The sequence below is a fragment of the Triticum dicoccoides genome, chromosome 5B (genome assembly GCF_002162155.2).
Source record: "Triticum dicoccoides isolate Atlit2015 ecotype Zavitan chromosome 5B, WEW_v2.0, whole genome shotgun sequence".
Taxonomy (NCBI): Eukaryota; Viridiplantae; Streptophyta; class Magnoliopsida; order Poales; family Poaceae; genus Triticum; species Triticum dicoccoides.
The window spans coordinates 441,250,575-441,262,394 of record NC_041389.1 but is presented as its reverse complement, the minus strand read 5'-3'; the positions used below and the strand labels follow the sequence as shown (position 1 = coordinate 441,262,394).

Genomic DNA, 11,820 nt, shown 5'->3' with positions numbered 1-11,820 from the left:
AGCCCGATGGCTTTGGCTGCGCAAAACGGACCCCACCCGCCCCTGGCAGCATCTTCACATTCCTTGCAGCCCGGTCGTCAAGGCCATCTTTCGAGCTTCTACCTCCTGGACGATCGGTGATGGCACCACATGCCTTTTCTGGGAGGACCACTAGATCGACGGGCTCTCCATCGCAGAGCTGGCTCCGCTTCTCCATGCCCTCGTCCTCGCCGACTTCGCAGGGTCCGCACCATGGCCGCGGGCCTTGCCTCTCGTGCCTGGATCCACGACGTGTAGGGCCATCTCTCCCCCGAGGCGCTCGTTCAATACGTCCTTCTCTGGACGCGGCTCAATCAGGTCACGCTCTCCGCCTCACCAGACGCCCTCACCTGGCGCTGGACCCCGAGTGGTGTCTCTCCGCCAAATCGTGTTACAAAGCCCTGTTCATCGGCTCTACTATCGAGTCCTCCTAGCGCCTCACCTGGAAATCCTGGGCACCCCTGCGCATCAAGATCTTCATCTGGCTCGCCTTCCAGGGACGATGCTGGACCGCTGACCGGCTTGCTCGCCGTGGCCTCACCCACGCCCCTCTCTGCCTCCTCTGTGACCAGGAGCCCAAGACCATGGCGCACCTGCTCGCGGGTTGTGTCTTCTCCAGGCAAACCTGGCACGAAGTCCTTTCTTGGATCCGGGTCCCTAACATGCCTCTACCAGCCCCCAGGCTGTGTTTTCGTGACTGGTTTGCCCAGTCCGTCGAGGACACCCCCACCACCCTTCGTTGCGGCTTAGCCTCGCTCATCTTGCTCACAGCGTGGCGTATCTGGAAGGCGAGAAACGCTTGCGTCTTCAACGGAGCAACCCCATCTATTCCGCTCCTCGTGCACGACATCAAGGAAGACGCCCACAACTGGGCCGCCGCCGGAGCCAAGGGGCTCAGCAACATGCTCCCGCCTGCGTAGTTTCCTTTTAGGGGACGCGCAACCCCCCTCTTTGTGTTTGCGCCCTTGTAGCTCTCGCTCACGCCCTTGGCGTACGTGCTTGTGAGACCTACCCTGTAACTGCTGTTGTTCTTTTCTTCTATCAATGCAATGATACGCAAAGTTTTGCGTATTCGCGAAAAAAAAATTAATACCGCTCAATAAGTATTGCTTCATCCACAGAAAAAAAATCTCAATTACCTTTGCAAAAACCATATCCCTATGCGGAACTCTGTAGTGAAGCTTTGTCTGCTGTCGTGCAAATTGTTAGTCTCATCAGCTTGCAGTCCTTCCCTTGAATATGCAAATTCTTTCCCAGACTGTAGATTTTCTTCAACCACATGCTTCAGAGTTCCCTAGCAAAAAATAATAATCTAGAATACATAAGCTTGCACAATAGAAGTATAAAACTATGATAAGCGTTGTAGTGTATACTCACTTCGAGTAAATTAACACCACGGTAATTATTTCATGTTTTTCTAATGATATTATCATCCACGTAGTCCTATTACAATATACATAGCACGTCGGCAGTCCGACAATTAGTATTCAGATCCTATATACCATCTAAGAAAATGCAAGCATGTTTTTTTTCCTGGTGTTAGCATGTTCAATTGACTGTTCAGAGTATATATCTAGTGATGTTTGACTATACTTAGAAAATAATGCACTGTCCCAGGTTGAGATTAATCATGCTGTTACATTGGCAAATACAATGTGTACATTGGGATATTTTTTTTGTAACAACAATAACAACAATGAAAGATGTTGCCGTGCAGCAATAGCAATAAATGAATCCGAATGATCTTCTAGGCATCCTCATATGAGTTGACGTTGTTCATAACCTAGCTTTACCTGATGATGCCCACCTCATGGGAGTCTAGGTATCTTCAATTTGTAAGCCTGCTTGAGGATGGGATTCGGCGCTCAGCGCTTTTTTGGCCATGTACAGGTTGCCTAATACTGTATGCCAATCGAGCAGAGCACCACACGGATGAAAATCCTATAGGAGCAAATTCTCAATCCAGATATGAGGGATTCCTCGTGATAACTACTACCAATAATGGAATGGTCTAAACACGATTAAGGTAGAAGAGACGACCAAACCTAAGGCTGTAGCCTGTAGCGCGCGTTTGGAGACTCCCCGCGCGCGCACATGCATGGAGAAGTCCTTGTGGAGGATAGACTTTGCTGACGGGAAGATCTGAAGATGGGCTTCACACTACCGGTCGCCAACGCCACCTTTGATACGTCACAGCCGGCCGCCGATGGAAGAGGGGATTCGAAGTGTCGCCTCCTCCGATTCGTGACCAACTAGAAGAGGGAGGGCGCCGAGTGGTCGCATGGGAGGACGGCGGCGGCTTGTTCTGGTGCGTCGTCGGAAGAGGTGGAGATTGTGCTTTCCTTTTTTTTCTGCTAACCGTCGTGGTATTTTTTCGGGCGACTTTTTTATCCGTGGGATTGTACGTGAGAGAGGTTGAACCATCGCTTGGTTCCCACTATAGGGGTAGGTCGAACCATCACGACATTCGATCCTCCTTTAATAGTACAGATCATTTGTTGGTCCATAATAAATACATGTGTGTTTCCCCGCAAAAGAAATGCATGTGTATTAGCTAGTTTTCCATGATTTATCAGAGTGTTGCGGTATCGAGAGTACCGGGGTGCACGCAAGGATGCGCTAGCTCTCGCAGGGACCTACGTACGTACGTACGCGCACCTTATCGTGTTGATTGTTCTCCTAGAACAACGCGCACCATCCCTCTTGAAGAAAAACACATCGTATCGTATGGCACGCTGAGAACGCCGACGCTTTTGCATCTCGCGCCAGTATATAGCTAGCGCACGTACTCACACTGTGCACGCACCCTCGCCCTAGCTAGAGCCGGGCAGCTTCCCTCCCTCCCAAACCTCGATCGAGATCAGCCGGCCGGCCACCTCGGCCATGGAGGTGGAAGCAACAGCCCAGCGCCGCGCGCAGCAGCAACCATGCAAGAACGGCAGCGTCGAGCAGCTCCCCAGCGGCGCCGCTAAACCGCTCCGCCACAACCCCCTCCTCGTCATCAACTTCCTCCTCATGGTCGTCGGCTCGGCGTTCGGCCCGCTCCTCCTCCGCGCCTACTTCCTCCATGGCGGCACGCGAAAGTGGCTCTCCAGCCTGCTCCAGACCGCCGGCTGGCCGCTCCTGCTCGCGCCGCTCAGCGCCTCCTTTCTCTCCCGCCGCCGGAGCAACAAAAACGGCTGCTCGGCCACGCCGCTCTTCCTCATGTCGCCCCGCCTCCTGGTCGCGACCGTCGCCGTCGGCCTCATGACCGGCCTCGACGACCTCCTCTACGCCTACGGGCTGGCCTACCTCCCGGTGTCCACCTCCTCCATCCTCATCTCCACGCAGCTGGCCTTCACGGCCGGCTTCGCGCTGCTGCTCGTGCGCCAGCGCTTCACGGCCTTCTCCGTGAACGCCGTGGTGCTGCTCAGCGTCGGCGCCGCCATGCTGGGCATGAACGCCGGAGGTGACCGCCCCGCGGGGGTGACGCGGGCGCAGTACTACGCCGGGTTCGGCATGACGCTGGGCGCCGCGGCGCTCTACGGCCTCATGCTGCCCGTCATGGAGCTCAGCCAAGCGAGGCACGCGGCGAGGACCGGCGCGACCGTCACGTACACCCTTGTCATGGAGATGCAGATCGTCATCGGGTTCACCGCTACGGCCTTCAGCGCCATCGGGATGTTTGTGAACAACGATTTCCACGTAAGTTTTTCAGCCCACAGCTCTTCTTCTGCTGCTGTTGTTAACTTGTTATACAGCCCCACATACACTTTCTTGTAGTGCTGCTGCAGTACAACTTGAACTGCCGGCTCGCAGCAGAACCGCGTGACTTGGACCGCGTGACTTACCCGTTGGCTCCCTGTGGCCACCACCCTTTCCGATCCCAGCCCATCTTGGCTTCCAGCTCCACCGACTGTCTCCCAGCTTCCAAAACTAGCGGCAAAAAAAATTCCCATGTAACAGTAACTAACTCTACTAACTTTAGTAAACAGTACTCCCTCCGATCTAAAATAAGTTATCGCCCATTTTCGAACTTGTTCACAACAACGTTACCGTTTCTGGTTGGTACAGCATAGCATGAACAGACCGAACTTAGTTCCTTTGTGTCATCATCCAAGTGATGCAACTGCAAGACTACTAGGTAAAAAGCACGGCCGAAAAACTGCACAGATATGGTAAACTATTTTGGCCCACTAAGAAATGTAGATCTTCGTTGATCGTAAGTTTAGCGCTTTCCCAAAGGAGCACGTTTCTTAAAGATAGGACACTACTCTACGTACCAATATTCGCATAGCGCCGACCCTCAAAAAAAAAATATTCGCATAGCGCCAATAAAATCGGTCACTGCAAGAAAGTGTCTAGAAACGACCGCAGAAACCATAAATGCCAGTGATCTAGATTTGAACCTTCCCTTGGCAAGTTGCGCGACGTGTACTAGACTATACGTACGTATAGCTATGCTCATCCGGCAAAATCCAATCATTGGACAACTAGTCCATACTTATTGGAGTACGTCTTTCTCGGATAGGAAAACGCTAGCCGTGTAGATGATGTCGTGATTGGGAGATACGAGAGCGCCTTTGCGTGTAGTAGCTTTGCATAGCATAGAGTGATGAGTTTTGGCGTCGAAAAGGATCGGACATATGCATGTATAGGGGAAAGCTACGCGTACAACCAAGGGGGCAAAGATAGTTTATTTGCTTCCTTGCAAAGAACTTGGATTTTGCCCGTTTATGGACATATGAGTATCGAATTTTTGTATGGATGTAAGAGCATCTCTATCCGATCCCTTAAAAAGCTATACAAGAGTAAAAGTTTGGTTTTACTCCTCTAAGGCAACTCTAGCCTATCCCCAACTTCTTTTTCGGTGCGGGCGACGCCGCAGAGGTGGTTTTCGACGGCGACAAGCCGGCGACGGTGGCCGGCGGGGTGGCGGAAGGGTCTTGGCTACCCATTCCGGCGATTGGGCGGTCATCGGTGGCGACGGTGACGCGTGGAGCGGCGAGGACGCAGCCGCGCCGGCGGGAGAAAGAGGCGAGTCAAGTTTTACTCGGCCGCGCCGAGTATATTTAGGCGCTATGGGGGGATTGTGGCGGAGGAGTAATTTTTTTACTCCCTTATAGAATTTAGGAGTTCGGCTAGGTGGTGCATAGATGAGTAGAACCAAAATTTTACTCGCTATACACTTTTAGGGGATCCGCTAGAGTTGCTCTTACTCTATTTTTTTTATCGGCTACGGTTGCTCTAACCTCACATACTTGGTAGTACTTCACAAATCACAAGTAAGTGCAAGTTATTCTTTCCAATTTACCTTTCCGTTTTGCCAAGTCTCGGCTGACTGTTTTTTTCTTCTTCTTACGTTCCAATCGACACCGAGCACCATTGATTTGATTTTGTGGCCCGTACAAAGTTGTGCATTCTTCACGCTCTAGGAATAAACATTACGTATATTTTTATTCTGGGTGTACGAGTATTACACACTGGACAGTTTTTAGACCAACAAAATTGTAAAAACGACTAAGACTTGAAATTTTAGTCGGTTGTGACTTTGATTTTTCTTTTTCTCAAAGGAGATAGAAGTTCAAGTATATCATGTACTCCCTCCGTAAACTAATATAAGAGCGTTTAGAATACTAAAATAGTGATCCAAACGCTCTTATATTAGTTTACAGAGGGAGTACTTCATTACAAAAGGTTGATGATTTTCAATGAAGATACGTTATTTTAACGGGAGATTCATATGCAGGCCATCCCAAGAGAAGCCCGGGAGTTCGGGCTCGGTCAGATTGGCTACTACCTACTGCTAGCCGGTTCGGCCATTGTGTACCAGTTCTTCTTCCTCGGCACCATCGGCGCCATCTTCTATGGCTCGGCACTACTTGCCGGTGTCATCATGACCGTGCTCATCCCAGTGACTGAGGTGCTCGCCGTCCTGTTCTTTCATGAGCCATTCAACGGCACCAAAGGTGTCGCCCTCGCGCTCTCCCTTTGGGGCTTCGTCTCCTACTTATATGGGGAAGTCCGGGCCAAGGCACAACAGTCCGACAAACCCCTGAATACGGAGCATTTGGACCCTTAGACAATCACACATACATGTATTCAATATGATATTTCTAGATTGAACTATACTGTCGCTTTTTTCCCAAAAAACGGGAAGCTGGTAAAATATAATTGTATAGGCCTATATGTTTGCTCAATGTGATTTTTGAATGGATCACAAAGGTAGTAAATAATAGAACTATTAGTTTAGCACATAAAGTGGTTGCTTCGGTTCAAACATCCGTTATTAAAGGTGGATATATTATAGATGATGGGATCTTCATGACTCTTTGCATGAGATTAGTACGAAGGTGGATCTCGAAAAAAACTTATGATAAGATCAATTAGATTTCCTTTGTTTTTTTGTCAATGAAAGGTTTCCTAGTGCAGCATGTTAATTGGATTAGACCAATAGTGTAGGTAGGAAGTGTAGATGTTAAACGCGGAGGGGGCGGGGCCTGGAGGTCTACAAGTGCATCTTCAACCCCTAGGTGGGTTTTAGTAATTATATATCTCAAGGGACTAATAATTTAACAAGTCTATTTGAGATTACGTCGCAAAAGATGCAACAAAAGAAATGGTTCGCCATCCCTACTTCAAAATGAACAAGTATTGACAAGACTTGGGACTTAACTTTTACATTTCGATAATCCAAAATCATATTGAGTCCATAGAAGTCCCGATACTATCAAAAGGGGATTGATGTTGCTTGAGTTTCTTTCACAGGTGTGCTTAAAGAGCAAACTCCAAGAATAAAAAAAAGTGTCCCATGTTTTCAGCTATCTCTCTGATTTTACACTACTCAGAGCGTCTGATCCACTTTTGTAGGGAAACGTAGCATACAATTTTAAAAAAAATCATACGCTCACGCAAGATCTATCTAGGAGATGCATAGCAACGAGAGGGGGAGAGTGAGTCCATGTACCCTTGTAGACCGAAAGCGGAAGCGGTTGCCAACACGGTTGATGTAGTCGAACTTCTTCTCGTTCCGACCAATCAAGTACCGAACGTATGGCACGTCCGAGTTCTGCACACGTTCACCTCGATGACGTCCCTCGAACTCTTGATCTAGAAGAGTGTCAAGGAAGTAGAAGAGTATCGTCTGCACGACGGCGTGGTGACGGTGATGGTGAAGTTATCCGCGCAGGGCTTAGCCTAAGAACTACGTGAATATGACCGGAGGCATAAATTATGGAGGGGGACGCCGCACACGGCTAACAATCGTTGGTGTGTGTTCTAGGCGCCCCCTCCCCACGTATATTTAGCTGGGAGAGGGAGAGAGGGAGCCTAGGGCGCGCCCAAGTAGGAGGAATCCTACTTGGGCCCCTAGTCCAATTCGGCCTCCCCCTTCCTTCTTTTTGCCGGAGAGAAAAGGGAATGGGGAAGGAGAGAAGGAAGGGGGGCCGAACCCCTTCTCCTCCTTATCCAATTCGGCCACATGCCTAAGGGGGGCACGCCACCCCTTGTGGGATGGTTTGCTCCCCTCTTATGGCCCATATGGCCCATATCTTCCCCCCGGGTGGGGGTTCTGGTAACCCCCCCCCCCCATACTCCGATATGTACCTAATATACCCCGGAACACTTCCGGTGTCCGTATACCATCGTCTTATATATCAATCTTTACCTCTCGACCATTTCGAGACTCCTCGTCATGTTCGTGATCTCATCTGGGACTCCGAACAACATTCGGTCACCAAATCACATAACTCATATAATACAAAATCGTCATCGAATGTTAAGCGTGCGAACCCTACGGGTTTGAGAACTATGTAGACATGACCGAGACACCTCTCTGGTCAATAACCAATAGCGGAACATGGATGCTCATATTGGCTCCCACATATTCTACGAAGATCTATATCGGTCGAACCATTATGCCAACATACGTTATTCCCTTTGTCATCGGTATGTTACTTGCCCGAGATTCGATCGTCGGTATCTTCATACCTAGTTCGATCTCGTTACCGGCAAGTCTCCTTACTCATTCTGTAATGCATCATCCTGCAACTAACTCATTAGTCACTTTGCTTGCAAGGCTTATTATGATGTGCATTACCGAGAGGGCCCAGAGATAGCTCTCCGGTACTCGGAGTGACAAATCCTAATCTCGATCTATGTCAACCCTACAAACACCTTCGGAGATACCTGTAGAGCATCTCTATAATCACCCAGTTACGTTGTGATGTTTGATAGCACACAAGGTATTCCTACGGTATCCGGGAGTTGCATAATCTCATAGTCGGAGGAATATGTAATTGACATGAAGAAAGCAGTAGCAATAAAACTGAACGATCATAATGCTAAGCTAACGAATGGGTCTTGTCCATCACATCATTCTCCGAATGATGTGATCTCGTTCATCAAATGACAACACATGTCTATGGTTAGAAAACTTAACCATCTTAGATTAACGAGCTAGTCAAGTAGAGGCATACTAGGGACACGGTGTTTTGTCTATGTATCCACACATGTATCAAGTTTCCGGTTAATACAATTCTAGCATGAATAATAAACATTTATCATGAATAAGGAAATATAAAATAACAACTTTATTATTGCCTCTAGGGCATATTTCCTTCAGTCTCCCACTTGCACTAGAGTCAATAATCTAGATTACATTGTAATAATTCTAACACCCATGGATTCCTGGTGTTGATCACGTTTTGCTCATGGAAGAGGCTTAGTCAACGGGTCTGCCACACTCAGATCCGTATGTATTTTGCAAATCTTTATGTCTCCCTCCTTGACCAGGTCACGGATGGTGTTGAAGCGTCGCTTGATGTGTTTGGTCTTTTTGTGAAATCTGGATTCCTTCGCTAAGGCAATTGCTCCAGTATTGTCACAAAAGATTTTCATTGGACCCGATGCACTAGGTATTACACCTAGATCGGATATGAACTCCTTCATCCAGACTTCTTCATTTGCTGCTTCCGAAGCAGCTATGTACTCCGCTTCACACGTAGATCCCGCAACGACGCTCTGCTTGGAACTGCACCAACTGACAGCTCCACCATTCAATAAAAATACGTATCCGGTTTGTGACTTAGAGTCATCTAGATCAGTGTCAAAGCTAGCATCGACGTAACCATTTACGATGAGCTCTTTGTCACCTCCATAAACGAGAAACATATCCCTAGTCTTTTTCAGGTACTTCACGATGTTCTTGGCCATTGTCCAGTGATCCACTCCTGGATTACTTTGGTACCTCCCTGCTAAACTTATAGCAAGGCACACATCAGGTCTGGTACACAGCATAGCATACATGATAGAACCTATGGCTGAGGCATAGGGAATGACTTTCATTTTCTCTCTATGTTCTGCAGTGATCGGGCATTGAGTCTGACTCAACTTCACACCTTGTAACACAAGCAAGAACCCTTTCTTTGACTGATCCATTTTGAACTTCTTCAAAACTTTATCAAGGTATGTGCTTTGTGAAAGTCCTATTGAGCGTCTTGATCTATCTCTATAGGTCTTAATGCATAATATATAAGCAACTTCACCGAGGTCTTTCATTGAATTTTTTTATTCAAGTATCCTTTTATGCTATCCAGAAATTCTATATCATTTCCAATCAACCATATGTCATCCACATATAATATTGGAAATGCTACAGAGCTCCCACTCACTTTCTTGTAAATATAGGCTTCTCCAAAAGTCTGTATAAAACCATATGCTTTGATCACCTCATCAAAGCATATATTCCAACTTCGAGATGCTTGCACTAGTCCATAAATGGATCGCTGGAGCTTGCACACTTTGTTAGTACCTTTAGGATCGACAAAACCTTCTGGTTGCATCATATACAACTCTTCTTTAAGAAATCCATTAAGGAATGCAGTTTTGACGTCCATTTGCCAGATTTCATAATCATAAAATGCGGCAATTGCTAACATGATTCGGACAGACTTAAGCATCGCTACGGGTGAGAAAGTCTCATCATAGTCAACTCCTTGAACTTGTCGAAAACCTTTTGCGACAAGTCGAGCTTTATAGATAGTAACATTACCATCAGCATCAGTCTTCTTTTTGAAGATCCATTTATTCTCTATGGGTCGTCGATCATCGGGCAAATCCACCACAGTCCACACTTTGTTCTCATACATGGATCATATCTTAGATTTCATGGCCTCAAGCCATATATTGGAATTTGGGCTCATCATAGATTCTTCATAGTTTGTAGGTTCGTCATGATCAAGTAACATGACTTCCAGAACAGGATTGTCGTACCACTCTGGTGCGGATCGTGCTCTGGTTGACTGATGGCCCATAAGTGTAGGGGATCTATCGTAGTCCTTTCGATAAGTAAGAGTGTCGAACCCAATGAGGAGTAGAAGGAAATGACAAGCGGTTTTCAATAAGGTATTCTCTGCAAGCACTGAAATTATCAGTAACAGATGGTTTTGTGATAAGGTAATTCCTAACGGGTAACAAGTAACAAAAGTAAATAAGGTGCAGCAAGGTGGCCCAATCCTTTTGTAGCAAAGGACAAGCCTGGACAAATTCTTATATGAAGGAAAACGCTCCCGAGGACACATGGGAATTATCATCAAGCTAGTTTTCATCATGGTCATATGATTCGCGTTCATTACTTTGATAATTTGATATGTGGGTGGACCAGTGCTTGGGTACTGCCCTTTCTTGGACAAGCATCCCACTTATGATTAACCCCTATTGCAAGCATCCGCAACTACAAAATAAGTATTAAGGTAAACCTAACCATAGCATGAAACATGTGGATCCAAATCAGCCCCTTATGAAGCAACTCATAAACTATGGTTTAAGCTTCTATCACTCTAGCAACCCATCATCTACTTATTACTTCCCAATGCCTTCCTCTAGGCCCAAACAATTGTGAAGTGTCATGTAGTCGGCATTCACATAACACCACTAGAGGAGAGACAACATACATCTCATCAAAATATCGAACGAATACCAAATTCACATGACTACTTATAGCAAAACTTCTCCCATGTCCTCAGGAACAAATGTAACTACTCACAAATCATATTCATGTTCATAATCAGAGGGGTATTAATATGCATATAGGATCTGAACATATGATCTTCCACCGAATAAACCAACTAGCATCAACTACAAGGAGTAATCAACACTACTAGCGACCCACATGTACCAATCTGAGGTTTTGGGACAAAGATTGGATACAAGAGATGAACTAGGGTTTGAGAGGAGATAGTGCTGGTGAAGATGTTGATGAAGATTGACCCCCTCCTGCTGAGAGGATCGATGGTGATGACGATGGTGATGATTTCCCCCTCCTAGAGGGATGTTTCCCCAGCAGAAGAGCTCCGCCGGAGCCCTAGATTGGTTCCGCCAAGGTTCCGCCTCGTGGCGGCGGTGTCTCGTCCCGAAAGCTTGCTTATGATTTTTTTTCTAGGGCAAAAGACTTCATATAGCAGAAGATGGGCACCGGAGGCCTACCAGGTGGCCCATGAGGCAGGGGGCGCGCCCAGCGGGGTAGGGCGCGCCCCCCACCCTCGTGGATGGTGGGTGGCCCCCCTCTGGTATTTTCTTCGCTCAGTATTTTTTATTAATTCCAAAAATAACTTCCGTGGAGTTTCAGGACTTTTGGAGTTGTGCAAAATAGGTCTCTAATATTTGCTCCTTTTCCAGCCCAGAATTCCAGCTGCCGGCATTCTCCCTCTTCATGTAAACCTTGTAAAATAAGAGAGAATAGGCATAAGTATCGATATAAAAGCATGATGCAAAATGGACGTATCAACTCCCCCAAGCTTAGACCTTGCTTGTCCTCAAGCGGAA

General features: G+C 47.2%; 1 protein-coding gene across 1 annotated transcript; it reads left to right on the top strand.

Annotated features, from left to right (window-relative positions):
- The first annotated feature begins 2,901 nt into the window (after window positions 1-2,901).
- LOC119305688 (purine permease 3-like) lies at window positions 2,902-6,175 on the top strand. Its single transcript, XM_037582146.1, has 2 exons — window positions 2,902-3,702; window positions 5,747-6,175. The coding sequence occupies exons 1-2, from the start codon at window positions 2,902-2,904 to the stop codon at window positions 6,077-6,079; spliced, it is 1,134 nt and encodes a 377-aa protein (XP_037438043.1). The 3' UTR covers window positions 6,080-6,175.
- Window positions 6,176-11,820: the final 5,645 nt, after the last annotated feature.